The sequence below is a fragment of the Corella eumyota genome, chromosome 3 (genome assembly GCF_963082875.1).
Source record: "Corella eumyota chromosome 3, kaCorEumy4.1, whole genome shotgun sequence".
NCBI lineage: Eukaryota > Metazoa > Chordata > Ascidiacea > Phlebobranchia > Corellidae > Corella > Corella eumyota.
The window spans coordinates 5,998,079-6,015,703 of record NC_137492.1 but is presented as its reverse complement, the minus strand read 5'-3'; the positions used below and the strand labels follow the sequence as shown (position 1 = coordinate 6,015,703).

The window sequence follows — 17,625 nt, the reverse complement described above, 5'->3', positions numbered from 1 at the left end:
TTTACATATCGGGTATCATTTAGAAAGAAAGAATTTTAATATTAACAAATATGTAACAAATAACCTACGTTTTAGTGTGAAGTATCTAAGCACAGCTTAGTTTTCCGCCTTTTCATTTTAGCAACCAGCAAGGCCGGATATAGTTTTTTCTATTTTTTCGCGCTCTGTTATATAAAGCCATTGAAGCATTTTCCGCTAAAATTGATTTACTCGATTTTGTTAAAACAGTTATATTAAAACAAGCACGTTGTATTAGTTGTTTTCTAGTAAAAACATTGTATAAATTAATTGCTGCTTAACTTCAAAATGGATTTCATCACGGGAGGGACTGGTACTTCACTTTCTACTACTTTTGGAGGTTAGTTGGTTTTGGTTACATTTAACTTTGTTGGTCTGTTAGTTTTCGATGGCTTCTTTTAAAATTGAAAATTGTACCACCAGGCTTTTTAGACCCAACTTAGTAATCTAGTGGACGGATTGATTATCGTCTTATACTGTCCACAATTATTAAAATAAGCCTAAACCCCTTTTACTAGTATGATTACCCCATTAAAAAGACAAGAAAGTCTAAAATGATATTAGGTGGTTTAAAACAAAAGTTGTGACCGAAATGTGACATTGGAGTTTATCAACTTTTATTAAGTCCAATATTTTGTTAATGACACAAAAGTTGATGTTTTGTCTCTAGATATAAATTAACACATTTTATGGTATTTGATTAAGGCAGGGTTTCAAAATGGTTTTAGATGCGCAAATTGATATATGAAGATGCTCAAATTGATATATGAAAAATGAATACAATATATGCATAATTTTTCAACATTGTAATGTTATACATATCACGTGTAGGTTTCACGACCGAAATACCATGGACTCAAGACGACGTGATGTGGATTTTGATCGTTGGCTTTGTCGTTGCCTTCATTCTCGCTTTTGCGGTTGGCGCTAACGATGTTGCAAATTCTTTTGGAACAACTGTAGGCGCAAAAGTTCTCACTTTAAAACAGGTAAGTAATGTGTAAAGAGAATTTTAGACAAAGTCATCGCATTTAGGCCAGCACAAGACGGAAGTTGCCAATAATTTTTTCATAAACATTTTTTTTTGATTATTTCTTTCAACCTAAGGCGTGCATTTTGGCAACCATTTTTGAAACCGCTGGCGCCGTTTTACTTGGGGCAAAAGTGGGTGAAACTATCCGTAAAGGCATCATTGACGTTAATGTGTATGATGACGTAAGCAATGGCGTCACCATTCTGATGCTGGGGGAGCTCAGTGCAATGTTTGGTAAGTTATGATGACGTCACGGTTTGTATTGCACGTGCATGGTGTAATGCGCGTAAGCGGCAGCAAGTAAAAGTCAACCAGCTTATAAACGAGCTGTCCAATTCGACCAGTTTTTTCATTTTATATTTTATTTATTTAACAAATCGCCTTACGTTTTAAAATTTAATCTAATCTTTACTATTTTAACCTTATTTATCCTCTTTTATCAGGATCGGCAGTGTGGCAGTTGGTAGCAACTATCTTTAAGCTCCCTGTCTCCGGAACACACAGCATTGTTGGAGCTTGTATCGGCTTTTCATTAGTAGCTGTAGGGCCAGCTGGAGTAAACTGGAAAAAGCTGGGGTTAATTGGTAAATTTTTATTAAAAAAAAAATTTAAATTTTATTAAAAAAAGTAAAAAAGTATTTTTACATTTTATTTAAATTTTATGTTTTTAGTGGGTAGTTGGTTTATTTCACCTCTGCTTTCTGGTTTAATGACGATCGGTTTATTTGTGTTTGTCAACCACTTTATATTGAAAAAGGTAAACAAACCAAGTTGACATTTTACCTTGAATAGAAGTATCGAAGGATTTTTTAAGTCTAACTTTAAAAAAAATTTGAATCAATTAATAAATTTCAAAAAATTTTCATTCAGGAAAAACCGCTTCAAAACGGACTTCGGTTGTTGCCGTTTTTTTATTCGATAACGATAGGAATCAACGCTTTTTCGATAATGTTTGCCGGGGCACCACGTAAGTATCATTTTATTTTATCGGATAAAAAATGTGTCTTTGATAATTTATTGCCTATATTATTTGTTTGCAAGGGCGTCGCACTTTTCCACTTGACAATATTAGTTTTTAGTTTAAGGCGTAATATATATTTTTGTTCAAGGCCTCGTTAAAATGTCGTTGACCTTACAAATTAACAATTAAAATTCTTTTTTATGTACAGAAATAAAAAAAAATATTCAACTATGTCATAATCATTAAATTTAATACAGAAAAATTATATCAAATATATATATTTTCTTATTAAACTTATTTGTTTTTTAGTTCTGGGGTTAGATCGTTTACCGATATGGGCCGTTATCTTGCTGGGTATATCTTTAATGGTAATAACAGGCCTCTTTGTATTTTTCTTTGCTGTTCCTCGCGTCAGAGCTAGAGCCGAAAAAAATGAGAGAGGTAAATATATCTGTTTACCACAAACCGTTACGATTTATTTGTTCAATAATTTGGTAAACATATTTTTGCTGCATTATTGCTATGGCTTAATAAGTATTGTACTTAAATGTTTATTGGCATATGAGCAAGGGTAATGCGTTTTATTTTACGGATAATATTATGCTATATTTACATACATAAATATATTAGTTGTTTTTTTAATTTTTACTACAGGGAATTTTTTAAATTAATGTGTTTTGACCTGCACTTAGTCTTCCAATCGTATAATCGCTCGGTTTTTATTCATTTTTTCAATTTTAAAAGCAGTTTAAACACTAAAGTTTAACATCCCTTTTCCTTTGATCTTTCCCCAATTTAAAGGGGAAATGGTAATGTTGCAAGAAAAACAAAGTTGTTAAATTTAAATGCGGTTTCGGCATAATCGGATCAAACGCTAATTTATTAATTTTAACTTGTCGTAAATTTTAACATGTTTTGTAAACCGTTTGTTTGATTTCCGGCCTACATTTTGCCCACTTTTGTAAACATGCTCAGAACGCGTGATCGTAAACAACATTTTTAATTAAAGTCCTTCGAGTTATCTTTAATGTTATATTTGTGTTGAAACAATTGAAGTTTGAACCAAGCTTTGGTAATGTAGACGAAAGTTAACCATCAATATATATAATTGCGGATTGTACATCTTACGAATTGCACTTTAAATGTCGTAATATTTTTTGAATATATTTTTATCCTCGATGGGGGAAAGTCGAATGCCCGACCTAAGCATAGAGTAACATCAGTTACCCCACCCAGTCTCTCGAGTTGCCTGTTGCAGTTGATATTATTATGACTATAATTGCCCGGTAATTATGCTGCTGATTAAGTGCTGGCTCAGCAGGAGTTTATACTGTTTATAGCGCCTGGTGTAGCAAGTGTTTAAACCCACGACCTTTTGGTGGTGTGGCAAGTGTTTTAACCACTACACCACGTTGCCAATATGGTTACAACTCGCAACTTATATGCATGTAATAATTTGCTCGCCCATTATATATGGCACTTTTTTAAACGCCCTTACATTTGAGCGTTTATTAAAAGCATTTTTATATATAGATGGTATTATGCTTAAAATTTTTATTTTGTTTAAAGCAGAATCCAAATCGCCCGATAAATCAACCGGATCCACTGAATTAAGCACATTTGGGGTGGTATCTGATTCTGGGTATGATACCCCATGCGACCCTAAATCGGGGGTAAGTATTTTTTGTTATTTTATTTTGATTAGTTGATTTAACAATCATGATTTTATAGTATTTTAGCTCTGTGTTATAGAAACGTTCGATATTTGATTTTAAAACATGTAAACAGGTTTTATGATAGTAAATTAAACCCCAAATAAATTCCTTAGGATCTATCGCAAATATTTTCGTGGTAAAAACTTTCCGTCGTAAAAATCAAAATTTAATTTTTTATTGTCTTAGTTTTTAAAATTAAACATTTTTTGCAGCAACCGAATAGCCAAATCACCAACTCGTTGTTGCGAAAGGCCAACAGCATTCCTTTACAAGATGATACTAAATTTGACAGCGAAAAATGCAGCGGTAAGTTTAATACTTGTTGATTAGTTATAACATTTCTTTACTTGTCAGTGTATACGAAAAAAAATTGAAATTTTAATAATACTTATGCTTTTTAATTGCCAAAATAACAACGTTTAAACGACGTGCATTGGATATTTTAAAAACTTTAGCTTTAATAACATGAGTTTGTAAGTCATATTAAGTATGTAAAGGTTAAAGCAATGTACGTATTTTACGGTTAAATATATACTCTTTAATTTATATATATTCAGTTTTGTTTGAATAATATGCTAATTACTACCCGCAAATAACCTTTTATTTTATGCACACAAACTTATATGCTTGTTAATATTTTACAGCAACCGCACTAAACTTTGTTATTCGGCTATAATTCCAGACTTTGAGCTGGTCTAAATAAATATTTATTTTGATTCCTTTGTTGTTTATAGATACCGCTAGTTCAGTGAAAGACCAGCTATCTGTCGAAATCGAAAAGGTAATTGCGACAGTTAGTGGTTGTTAATTTTCGCTTTGTTATTACAATTTTAAACTTTTTTGTATATATCTTTGTCCTCGATGTGGGAAGTTCGAACGCGCGACCTAAACATAGAGTAACAACAGTTACTCCGACCCAGTCTTGAGTTGCCTGTGGCAGTTTGAGATATTATAGATTATAATTACCTGATATTTAAGCTGCTGATAATAAACTGATATTTTAATTTCTTAATTTGTTTTAGGTTGGAAATGATGAAGAAGACACCCCGGAGGTCAGAGAACTATTTTCTTCTTTACAAGTAGTCACTGCTTGTTTCGCTAGTTTTGCGCATGGAGGAAATGACGTCAGGTACCAAATTTATTACTTGAAAATTTTACTAAGATTGGTAGTATGGCATACTGATCATAGTATCATGTTTGGTCCGTTAAGGCTTGAGTTTATTACCCACTAAAGTCATAATATCTCTTTTTTACCCCTGCGTTTACAAGTATCTTACATTAATACTCTCTTCCACTCCACAAAAAAACGTAATATATTGGTCTAATAAAAAGCGCGTTTTACTAATATTAATATGGTATAATCATAGGCCAAAAATATCGTCTATAATAAAAAGACGTTTAATTAAAACTTAGAAGATAAAAAAATGACCCATTATTATTTTAGTGGCAAAATATCATTGTGTTTAAAGCCAAGTACGTAACAACTTCTTTTTAGTCTTACTTTATAAATTACTTTACAATTAGCAATGCGATTGGTCCACTTATTGCCTTATGGTTAATATACTGGTCTGGTGAAGTCGTTCAGAAAGCCTTTACGCCCTGGTACCTGCTCGTATATGGAGGTTTTGGTATTTGCATTGGTTTGTGGATTCTCGGTCGAAGAGTTATCGAAACCATTGGAAGTAAAATAACCAAAGTTACCCCTTCACGGTAGTAGTTGTTAAACAAAAAAATTAATATTTTTATTTAAAAAAATTTAAAAACTTTTTAAATTTGTGTAACATTAAATGGCAAATACTTATTTACTTTCGATAGCTGACTAAATTTTAAAACATTTCTAATGAATTTCTAACAATTTTTTTACAGAGGGTTTTGTATAGAACTTATGACAGCAATAACTGTTCTTATTGCCTCCAATATCGGCTTGCCCGTTTCAACAACTCACTGTAAAGTAAGTTTAGTACTTTATCGACGGTTAAAAATATTATAAGCTATAGTTATAAATTTTTACCCGCGAGGTGGGGCACAAGTGCTAATGATGACTTACTAGACGGCAGATTTCAGTGAAAATTTTACGCACCCTTATCAGCGGATTTTACACCTTTTCCCAATAAAAAATATAAAACCTATCACCTTAAGTTGATATGGAAAAAAAAACAGTCATGGCGTTGGACTACGAGCCGAAAGGTTTCGGGTTCGAGCCGCACCAACGTCACACTATGAAGAAGAAAAAAAAAGGATTACAGTTAAAGTCCGGTATTGTGCTATTCCGGTCAGGGTACCAGATTAATGTTTCTAATTTAAGCCCCCCTAATGCCACACTATCAACTTAATAACTTAAACTTCCTCTAAAAAATATAAAAACATCTTACATTTAGGCGATATAGAAAAAAAATTGCATTAACCTAAGTTAAAGTTGACGAAGTCATATTATTCACAAACATTCTTTTTTACACTTCTCCCTGCATTTTTCTTTTAAGAAATTTTAAATCTAACAGTCAAGTGATATTACAAAACAACACTTACAACTAAATTTATTTTTTAAATACGTTAAATTTTGTGATTTTTTGTACAAAAAGTATCAGATCAAAAAACTAAACATTTTTTGAAGGTCGGTGCTGTTGTTTCAATTGGTTGGTTACGCTCATCCAATGCTGTTGATTGGTCTTTAGCAAGAAATATCGCCATAGCTTGGTTTGTAACTGTTCCTGTGTCTGGACTTATTAGTGCTGGCTGCATGTGGATATTAATGGAAGTGGCGTTGTGAAAAAGCTAAATTCTTCTCATATTGTTTTTCGTATGGTAGACAACTAACTGTTGTGATAATAGGACTTTTTTGTATTTCTGTCTGTTCCATGTAAAATAACTGCGTTTGTTTAACGAATTGAGCAAAACTAATTAGCTTAAACACAAAACCTCAAATAATTTTTCTGTTCCATGTAAAATAACTGTGTTTGTTTAACGAATTGAGCAAAACTAATTAGCTTAAACACAAAACCTCAAATAATTTTTCTGTTCCATGTAAAATAACTGTGTTTGTTTAACGAATTGAGCAAAACTAATTAGCTTAAACACAAAACCTCAAATAATTTTTTTAATTTTAACATGACTACTTTAAATAGGAATATTAGCGAAATCATAATATTTTTATCAAACAATCAAACATTATCGTATTGTAACCTTATATTTTTTTTTTAATTCAATGTATTTTAAACATCAAAATCCAATTTAAATTGCTAATTTACTTATTTGCCAAATTAACAACAAATTATTATAAACTTAGCAATTTTTGTTTCAACTTTTAAACAAATATTTCGTGAAAGTAAAAAGTATCAAAACTAATGATGATGGTTTAAATTTGTTTTATAAAACATATCGAAAATACACATATCTCAAAATTTACAAAAAAAAAAATTGTAAATAAATGTTTTTATTAACTATATCGTCTATTTTGTAGATTAAAGCTTTATAAAAAATAAAAATTCTAAGTTGATCTATAGGACAGGCAGTAATCGTATGCAATGTTACTTTTGTAAAATTTTCATAGACTTTCGCAACATAAAATATGTTTGCATTGAGGTGGGTAAATTGTAATTACCTAATGTTTCATTTTACACCGAGTTAATTCACTTAAGGTAAGTGACGACCATTCGATATCAAGTAACATTAATACTTGAAGCTTGCTTTCAACTTAATGTACCATAAGAATACTTTAACAAAATATAAGAGTGTCAAATCTGCTTAGGCACTTAAAAAAATTACCTGGGAGTATAGAAGTGCATAACAGTGTTATCTTTATATAAATATAAAAGTTTTTAATTCTTAATCTGCAATTGCATAAAAGGATTTCAAGAAATATTTACGCTAATGACATTTTTGACGCTTCACTGCGTTTTAGTTGCCCTTCTTTGCTTGTAAACTTTTCTTAATCCAATACCACCGACGCTGATGAAAATAATTGAAGCACCACAAATACTCGTAACTGTCGGGTAGTCGTTTAAAATAGTTATCTAAAAAATTAAACATTAAATCCAATTTAACAGCTAATTTTAAATTTTGATTACTCAACCAATATGGTAAAAACATAGTACTTCTACCGCCAAGGCAAACAGCAATCGGCATGTAAATTATTAGACAATTTGATCAATAATTATAAATATATCCGAAACTGCCGAAGTCAAATTTAGGCTGGGTCAGAATCACAAATGTAACACCTAAATTTAGAATGTTATGTCGGCTTTAGCAGAATAAAAAAATGTAAAATTACCTGAAATATGAAGACAACGACGATAAGAAAAGAACGCAAAACTGAACAAGTGCTTGCTCGTTCAAACTGAAGTGCTATCGTCAAGGCCAGCTGTGCAGAAAGACCAACAATACCCAGCAAAAATACATAAATAAGTTCTGAATAACATGGGTAGGTAAACGTACTTGATATTCCTAAATAAGCTGAGGTAGTAACTGCACCCAACAACGAGTAATAGAATACGTTCAGTAAAGCGTGCGTTTCTTTACCGAGTTTTCGAACCAAAACGAATGAACTTGATAAAAAAAATGCTGACAAAACTGCGAAAACTATCCCGAGTATGTTTTCGCTGTCGTATTCAAGTCCTGATAAACTAAATATAAAAGTTGGCTTCGAAATTAAAATAATCCCAACAATTGTGAATATTGAGAACAAAACATCAAGTATTGTAATTGGTTCGCCAAGAAAAAAATACGCAAGGAACGCAGAAAAAATGACATTTGAAGAAGCGATGGTCACTGCGTCACCGACTGGTATTCGATCATAGGCTTCAAATAAGCAAATGACAGCAGCACATCCAGTTAGACCTCTCATTAATAGTAATAGGAATTTTCCTTGAGGTCCCGTTATGGACATTTCGCCTTTGTAGCTTTTGTAAGTTACAACTGGTAGTAAGATAAGAAGTTGAATGTTGCATCTAAACCCAGCTTTCTCGACAGCTACGGTAGATGATATCCACTTAACACACAAGGCTATCACCCCGTCTAAAACGCATCCGAAAAGCAAAACAAGTATCCCGAATCCCCAAAACGGAGCTTTTTTGTTACATTTTTCGACATTTTTGCTGTTATTGTTGTTTACCAAAACTTTTTTGCTAGTTTTTTGAATTAAAATCTCCATCTAAAAATATATATCTGTTACTGTAGTTGGTATACATAAAAACAGTAAATTTAGTTTTATTTAGTTTTAGCAACAAATAAATTTAAACTTGCCTAATGCATTTTGTCGTTTTTAAACAACTAATTCTACTTTATGCACCAACGATTTGTTTATATAAACCTGATGAGTACCTGAATTTCGATTTATTTCATTGACTGTGGCTGGCGGTACCGTAAAAATGATAGCTTGCTGTAAATATCGATTATTACGCATGTCATTTCAATAAGTGGTGTAATTGTTTTTAAACGTAAGTATACCGGCTTATGCTATCTAAATAAACAAAATCGACTTTATCAATATAGATTCTTACTACTCTGAAATGTGCTATTTTAACGGGCCTGTAAACATGGTTAGCTTATGTCAAATATTAGTTAAATGCGGAAATTATATAACTTTCCGCTAATATTTCCATAAACGTTGCGCGAGGAAACCACGCTTTAAAAACGTAAACAAAGATTTATCTTCTATAGTTAATTGTTTTAATCTATTTTAACTTTTTAAATTTGAGTAAAATTTTGTAAATAGTTTTACTTCCATTTGTTTTTAAGGCTAAAATCTACTAGTTTACATATTAAAAATTTAACTATACTTGTCTGCCTTATAGGCCTATCAAAACGTTATAGAAAGCCTTAAAATTTTGTTTAAAATTAATATTCTGAAATTTCTGCCTAACTAAAATTAGAAATATGAACAAGAACGTGCATAATGAGATTCCTGTGTGACCTATTATTGCAATGTAAACATCAGTTCAGAAAAGGCTAATATTTAATCAACTTTATGTTTCCCTGTAACAAACAAATGCCAAGATTGCATGTTTGACCTATATTTGCTGAAATAGCGGTCGTCTAAATTTTTTAATTTTGTTATTTTTTGAGAACAAAATTTGCTAGTTATAGTTTACTTAAATTATTTTTGTATTTTGTATAATTTATTGTGTCAACATTTGTTTTTATAACACACTTATGTTCGTTCTGACAGACTAAATTAAAGTCTGCATACGGATTTTTTTTAAATATTTCTAAAAGAATTAATGATTAATAGAATAAAACATTAGTTTATAGAACAAGCAACTTCTAATACTACTCGTCATGGTATCGGGTAACGTGTCGAAAGGTTTAAGTTTAGGGCTAACCACTATTTATCTTCAAATGGTTTAAACACTCTCTTTTGCTTGGCTCAAACACGTTTTTTTCTGTTTAAAATAAAAAAGCACAAAAAAGGTTATAGACCCTTAAACCTTAAACTATGACAATATGTTTTAAACGCGATGTTACATTCCGATATGGTTATGGCTTGTCGTTAATTAATTTATAAATCACTCATCTATCGCATGGGTATTAAAAACTTAAAGTAATGTAATGTTAGCTCATTCATATGTCAATTGCATGCAATCCTAACAAAAAAATTAAAAAAAAGACCTTACAAGTATTTTTTGTTTATAACGTCTATAAAAAACAAAGGATTATTAATAGAGCCATTACAACTAGTTTTAAAAACTATTTGCACAACATTTTAAAATCACGTGACAAAAAGGTTGATGTTCCGGGAGTCTTCGTAAACTAAATTGCTCGGAACGAAAATGTCGCAAATAATTCATTAACTACTTGACATTTCTGACTTAATTATTTCCCACACTTTAACTTTTAAACATAACTTGGTAGCGGCATTTTTATTTTGTTTTAAAAATACGTTGCATCACCTGAAGAAAAAAATGTCTGATAAGTTAAATATAACTTTGGAAACACGGACGTTTTTTTAGAAATAATTGTATTTAAATTGTAATACTAATATGCCTTATATTTTAAAATATATATGCAGTGTTAATTTTGTTATAAATTTAAAAAAAAAACATTTGTGAAGAATGGATAACAGTTATGATAAGGAATATTTTCAGAAACTTCTTGACTTTTTATATAACAGGTAAACTAAGAATTGTTATGAATAAAATTTTAAATTTATAAAAAATTATGTTTTATTGCAATTTACTAAAATACAGATACAAAACAACCGAAGAGTTAGATTTACCACACGAGGTTTGTAACTTCGAAGAAACTTCAAATAATTCAGTTACTTTTTATTACTTTAACGAAAGTACAAACGATAAAGTTAATCAGCATTTTCACAGAGCTCTACAACAAAATTGCGACCGTAAATTAGAAGGTATTTTAATCAATATTAAAAAAAATATAACAACTATGAATGTTTAAATTGTAATATTTTTTAATTTTAAAGTGAATTTTGGGACAAAACGAAAGTTTCCTAATAGCTTCTGGAATTCCGATTCAAAACGCGCAAAAATTATTCGTGAAACCGTAGCTCCTAGCTGCGATTTTCATCCTTCATTTTTGTTTTCATCTTTCGTATCGTCAAAAACTGAAAATTATAAATTCGGAAATTCGAAAAAGATGTCAGCAAGATTTGGCAACTATGAGGTCTCAAGAATATATCCACCATTTTCTTATCACTTTTATCATGCATTTATGACCTCAATGGGATCTAGCACAACGTACAATGTATTAAATGATCGTAGTGAGTCAGTAAAAGCCACGGGGTTGCATTTAGTGCCACCACCTATAAACTATCCCGTATCTTTAATCCAAAATCGATGTAAAACTTGTTAAAACATTTTGCTATGTAGCAATATTATCAAGTGAACACTTTTTGTGGTATAACGATTTCAATATTCTGGTTTTTACCTGACAAGATTTTTCTGTTATAATTGTAACGTAAACATTTTTTATGTGTGAAGCCCAAAGAAGTTGTGTACTTTTTGTCTGTATTTTTTACTATTCATTTTGCAAGTGGTGTGTTTCTATTGTTCAATTAAAGAAAGTTACAGCACCGACTGCACCTATGATTATAATTAACAGAGTAAGCTAAATTGTTTTCTACGTAAACCGTTAAGTACCTGGACCTTTATTGAGGAGATCGGACAATACTTGAGTACGGAAACGTATGTAAACGTTAACAAAAATTTGCGAATTGCGGGACGAAAGTTTCGCAAATGCAAATCCTATGGTAGAGATAAATCTCCATGAAAAACTGGTAACAATTGGTTAAAATGTAATGTAAGTAGAAAAACTTACTACATTTACAAGATCCAAGTTTACTAATCATGTGTATTTACGACACAATAGTTTATTAACGAGAATGGAGGTGAATTCCCAGTTTCACCACATTTTAAGGTATGCATTTCGCTGCAGTTTAATGCTGAAATACAAAATAAGGCGACACAAACAGCCAGCCTTGCAACAGCAGTAAATTTTCGCGCAGAAGTAGCCGAAAACTGCTCTTACAGCAAACAATCGAATAATGCTTTGTCTTGTGTAGAGGCGAGCTTGTCCAGCGCTAACATTCCGCGCATCGAAATAACGAAAAGTAGTGATAGCAATTAAGAAAGTAAAGCAAAAAAATCTTCGTACATTTAGAAACGTCAAGGTGCTAGTATATAGATGCGGTATTTAAAAATACAGGCAGTAAACTACAACTACCTGTAGTTTAGATGCTACTTTAAATTAACATAATATCTAATCAACAATTGACACAAAAAAGCAAAGCAATGTTGTCTGCTGGCTAAATAGCCTAGTTAACTTTCTAGATTTTAAAGCTTGTGTAATTTATAAGTTATCACCTAATATTTAATATTATTCTGGCCTTGCAAAATATGTATTATATTCAGAGGCATTTTTTTAATTAGTTTGGTAATGCATGTTCACTCAGGGTATGATTTTAAAAAGGGTAATTTTAACAAGTATATTATAATGTAGATAAATATTGTTCAACCATATTCGTTAACTAGTTTTTTAATGGTCAATTAATAACTTGTATATAGCCACTGTACTTAACATGTACAAACATAAACCACAATTTTATTTATGATTAACAAAAAAAAACGATATAATTACCTATTACCCTTTACTTAAGTGTTGCAGTTTATAACAAGGTTAAGTAAATATTTAGAGTGTTTGGCTAGTAGAATGACTGTGCTATTTTAATAGCACAAAACATAGTAGAAGATAAGATAGTAAACAAAAACACACTAAAAGTCATAATTTGCCATATCTGGTTACTGCAAATTTATTTTAAAAATCAGCTTGTCAAAACTAAAAATGGATAACTCAGAATTCGTTTATAAGCCGCTTACTAATGAACACGACGATGCAGTAAGAAAAATGGTCAAACTTTTTATGGACGAAGAACCAATGACAAAAATGTTTAACGTAACAGAGAGCGACAAGTTAATTTTCATAAATACAGTTATTAAGGTAAGTTAAGAAAAAATATTAACTTAATAAAAAATAAATAGGTTACATAACAATTATTTGAAATGTTGTACTTTTAACCAGTGTGGCTTACTTGTTCAACTGGTTCACGGACGAAGAGGTTTTAATTTTAAAGCCGCGCAATGTCATGTTGTTTGCCCTTAAACTAAGTCTAGTTCACACACACCTTCATTGCTAACTTTTAAAACCATGTATTCCCAGGGAAAAATCGTTATTTTTTTATTAAATATTATCAATTATTTTTCTTACAGACAACCATTCCTGAAAATCTATCGTTTGGTGTTTTTAAAAAAGAAACCGACGAACTTCTTGGATGTGTTATTAACGCGTCAGGAAAAAATCGTTTATCGCCAACTACATATGACATTCACACCTATAAAGCATCACCAAATATGGAAGCTTTAATGAGAGTAGGTGTAATTACTAATGTTACCTGATTAAGTCAACGACTATCCCATAAAATTGTTTTTGTATATATCTTTAACATCGATGTGGAATAGTCGAATGCGCGACCTGAACATAAAGTAACAATTTGGGATATTACAGATTATAATTGTCCGTGGCAGTTTGGGATATTATAGATTATAATTTTCCGTACCAGTTTGGAATATTATAGATTATAATTGTCTGATAAATATGCTGCTGATTAGGTGCTGGCGCTACAGCATGGGAGCAGTGGGAATTGTTTGTTTAGACAGTTTTTAGAACAAATTGATAAATTAGAGGTTAAACTGTTGTATAAACATTTAGTTCGATGAATACGTTGAAGGAGACATAGAAGAATTTGTCGGCTCGAACAACTACCTCATGTTTGAAATTGCAATAATTAAACCACAATATCAAGGCATGAAGTTTATGAGAAGGCTGCACGATCTGTAAGTCTGGTTTTGCAGTATTTAGAAGAATTAAAATTAGCTGTCAAACATTTTCATTTACTAATATCTTATGATATAAATGCATATATTCCTGAATCTGTTACTGTTATATATATTTTTAGTGGGGAGTTGGTCGCAGTAAGTCGGGATTTTGATGCCATTGCTGCTACAGCGACATCTTTTAAATCCCAGCAGACTGTAGCTAAACGGGGATTTAGCATCATTAAAAAAATCATTTACAAAGATTACGTGGATAAAGTTATGAACAACCGACCTTTATACAACATGAGGGAAGAAAAGGCCCTTCTTAATTTAAAGAAGCTAAAAACATCAAAACTCTAACGACACAGTTTTTTAAATTTTTAAATTGCATATAAAAAAGCTCGTTTTAATTTTAATTTTTAATGCAGTGAAAAAATGAAAAAATAATTCTTTCGAAAAAAGTAACAGCAACACCTTACTTAAGCTACACTTTGTTTTTACTGGAGTACCCTAACAATACATGGTGTTGACACCAAAAAATTGAGCATTCGCTACCACGGTATTTCAATATTAAAAAGGTAATTTTTGGTTGAGCGGTTGTTAATTGGTGGTTAAAGGGTTAATAATAAACGTGATTAGAATATAGCCCTCAAAATGTAACCCGTTTAGTAGTTACGTTACAGAAGGATGTGAAATAGGTAACGACTGGTTAAAGTTAGGTTACAGAGGACAAGTGAAATCGAAATAACGCAATAAAACCCGAGTGGCGTTTCAAAAAATGCTGACGTCATAGTGGGGAATTGGCCCAAGGCCAAAAGGGTAAGGGCTAAAACATATGAGTTTCTAAAAATCGTTTCATTTTAAAGTACTGGTATATAAAGTAGGTTATAACATTAAAGTAGTAATATATTTATAAGTATTTAATATTGACATTTAGTAAGTTTGGTTAAAATAAATGTTTAATTATAATGACAGAATGAGCAGCATAATAATTTTACTAATTAAGTCATTATCACGAAAAATATATTTTTTGAGAAGGTTATAGTTAAAAATTTTAAAACTCTTAAATAACTGCAATAATACCTAAAATAATTTGTGTCACAAATCAATTATAATTCATATTTATGTTTAATTTGGAAAATAAATAACATTATACCACGTGTTAGCTTAAATACTTTAAATTTATGCTCAATGTCATATAGAACAACTAGCAAGACTCAAATATTTTCAGTTTTTGGATATTATAAAACTGTTAATGTCAAATCCTACAGTTTTATGTATTAAATTAAATTAATTAGTTAAAAGTCAAAAAATGCAAATAAAAAAATCATATAAATAATTAATTTTTTTTTTATAAACTTTGCTTTACTACATAAGGTTCATGGTTCGATCCCCACTACATCCATGCTGTAGCCCCTGCCACATTTTAGTAAGGCATTATAAAAAGGTTAAACTTCTGCTAAGCAAAAACTAATTAACAGATTAATTATACGAAAAATATATTTAAAAATCTTTCAAACTGCAAAAGTCAACTTGAGACTAGGTCGGGTTAACAAATGATGACTGATGTTAAGACCAAGGTAAAATAGAGCGATATCTATATGTAACATATGAATATTATACTGTCTAAATTGTAATTATGTTTCCACATTTATTTAATTGGTATGCTTAGACAATGATCAATAATAAAACAAATAATGTCTATAGAATAAAATGATTCTGAGTGAAACTTAATTGCTAACACTTCTGAGTTAAACTTTTAGGTTAAATATGTTTGGATAAGAAATTTGCCGATTGTATTTTGGATCAGAATTAAATATATATAACACCTACTGTCAGCTCTTGCTACAGCTGTTGAAAATCTTGCAACGAAGTTCGATTAAAATCAACTTCAACTGATGTTATTTTCGGGGCAATGCCGAAAATCTTAACGTATTAAATACAGCCTTTTTATTTAGATTTTCAAAAAAGCTTGTTATATTTAAAGTGGTTTGTAAAGATAGCATCTGTTGTTAAGGTATGTTTGCATACCTTTTTAGTGTTGCTTTTAATAGAGACCATACAATATCACAGTAAATAAATTCATACTTTTTTTTACACTTGATGTTTAGTAAAAATTTATTTTGTATACACAACATTTTAACAATGTTAACGATTTCAGAAATGCCTGAGGAAGAGGAAATAGAAATGTCACCTGACATTGATTTAGAACATGTCCATTTAAAACCAAAGCCTCCCTTTCCTGGCTTTGGTATCTTTATAGGAATTTTATCTGGTGTATTATATGCATCGAGTACAACAATGGTAAAAACTGTTTCCGTAGGCGGTATTGAAGTCGCCGGTTTCAGATGTTGTGTGCAATATCTTTTGGTGCTACCAATTTTAAGTTACAAATCCCATAAAAAAACACTGAACATACATGGTCCACCTGGCAAGTTTAAATACTTACTGATGAGAGGAGTTACTGGCTCAACAGCAGCAATTTTGCTATACCAAAGTATTAACAAAATATCTGTGGGAGATGCTGTAACAATTACATTTACCAACTGCATTTTTGCTGCTGTTTTCGGTTACTTCATGCTTGGAGAAAAAGTAACCGTTTTCGATTTCTTTTTTTTTCTAATTGCCATTTCAGGTGTTGTCATGATATCCAAACCTCCTATTATATTTGGAGGGGAGGATTATGATTCTAATAAATTAGCAGGAATTCTGTATGCTTTAGCCTCCGCAGCTTGCCAAGGATTGACTTTTGTTGTATTGCGCAAACTAGGAACAGAAACGTATCCTCTACTAAATATATTTTATTATTCTGTAATAGGAGCAATTGTATCAACGTGCTATGTATCTTTTCCTGGAAATTTCTACTTACCTTGTGTAAATGAACTAATACTTATACCTTTTATTGGTTTGTTCGGAGTTCTTCAGCAAACATGTGTAACCCTAGCCCTCCGGTATGAAAGGACTAGCACAATAGCTTTGCTTAGATCTTTTCAAATTGTCATGACTTTTATTTTGCAGATTATTATTCTAAATGATATACCCACTATTTTTAGTTTAATTGGTGCAATGTTAATATTTGTTTGTGTATTCGGTATTAGTGCCAGAAAGTTGTATAACCATTTAAAGAAAAATAGGTAATTTAATTTATTCCATTTAGATGTCATTTTTAAAAAGGTCTTAATCTTCTAGTTTCTATTGCAATAGTTTACTTCAGTTTTTATTAATGCACTTATATAGTATACAGTTGTGTTTTGTAATTGATAGTAATTTAAGTTTAATTTTTTTATTTTTTGTAATGTTAATATTCACTAATTTATTTTTTGCTGATTTTTTGTGTTATTATGATTTTAATACCTCAACTTAAAAAGTTGATATTGCCAGTATTATTGTTTTTGTTAACCAATTTTTCAACAAACAATAATTTTTGTTCTGATTAATAGAATCTTTTAAAATTTAAGAAAATTGTATATATATAAATCTAATTTTCTGTAAACAAATTAAAGATATAATTATGGCTGATTAGTTTTTAGGTATTTCTTGTTTGTTTTTTAAAATTTTAATATTAACTTTTAA

General features: G+C 30.6%; 4 protein-coding genes across 6 annotated transcripts; 3 read left to right on the top strand and 1 right to left on the bottom strand.

The window, feature by feature from the left end:
- Positions 1 to 5: 5 nt before the first annotated feature.
- Positions 6 to 7,102, top strand: LOC145744710 (sodium-dependent phosphate transporter 1-B-like). Of its 2 annotated transcripts, none has more exons than XM_082562632.1 (14): positions 6 to 358; positions 850 to 1,007; positions 1,126 to 1,285; positions 1,495 to 1,635; positions 1,723 to 1,808; positions 1,922 to 2,018; positions 2,322 to 2,453; positions 3,585 to 3,685; positions 3,940 to 4,033; positions 4,462 to 4,508; positions 4,750 to 4,856; positions 5,252 to 5,437; positions 5,594 to 5,678; positions 6,339 to 7,102. In XM_082562632.1, the coding sequence occupies exons 1-14, from the start codon at positions 307 to 309 to the stop codon at positions 6,492 to 6,494; spliced, it is 1,602 nt and encodes a 533-aa protein (XP_082418758.1). In that variant the 5' UTR covers positions 6 to 306; the 3' UTR covers positions 6,495 to 7,102. The 2 variants fall into 2 exon arrangements, with proteins under 2 accessions (XP_082418758.1, XP_082418757.1); XM_082562631.1 differs by having other exon boundaries at positions 3,582 to 3,685.
- A 77-nt stretch (positions 7,103 to 7,179) lies between these two features.
- LOC145745879 (solute carrier family 35 member G1-like) lies at positions 7,180 to 9,125 on the bottom strand. The gene is made up of 3 exons (XM_082564058.1): positions 9,033 to 9,125; positions 7,995 to 8,873; positions 7,180 to 7,737 (listed from the first exon to the last, which is right to left on the bottom strand). Exons 1-3 carry the CDS (start codon positions 9,123 to 9,125, stop codon positions 7,612 to 7,614), a joined length of 1,098 nt encoding a protein of 365 aa, XP_082420184.1. The 3' UTR covers positions 7,180 to 7,611.
- Positions 9,126 to 13,021: 3,896 nt separating this feature from the next.
- Positions 13,022 to 14,412, top strand: LOC145745242 (uncharacterized). Its single transcript, XM_082563254.1, has 4 exons — positions 13,022 to 13,177; positions 13,447 to 13,605; positions 13,946 to 14,070; positions 14,193 to 14,412. The coding sequence occupies exons 1-4, from the start codon at positions 13,022 to 13,024 to the stop codon at positions 14,410 to 14,412; spliced, it is 660 nt and encodes a 219-aa protein (XP_082419380.1).
- A 464-nt stretch (positions 14,413 to 14,876) lies between these two features.
- Positions 14,877 to 17,486, top strand: LOC145745482 (solute carrier family 35 member G1-like). 2 transcript variants are annotated; one of them, XM_082563572.1, is made up of 3 exons: positions 14,877 to 16,069; positions 16,214 to 16,644; positions 16,871 to 17,486. In XM_082563572.1, exons 2-3 carry the CDS (start codon positions 16,216 to 16,218, stop codon positions 16,928 to 16,930), a joined length of 489 nt encoding a protein of 162 aa, XP_082419698.1. In that variant the 5' UTR covers positions 14,877 to 16,069; positions 16,214 to 16,215; the 3' UTR covers positions 16,931 to 17,486. The 2 variants fall into 2 exon arrangements, with proteins under 2 accessions (XP_082419698.1, XP_082419697.1); XM_082563571.1 differs by having other exon boundaries at positions 16,214 to 17,486.
- Positions 17,487 to 17,625: the final 139 nt, after the last annotated feature.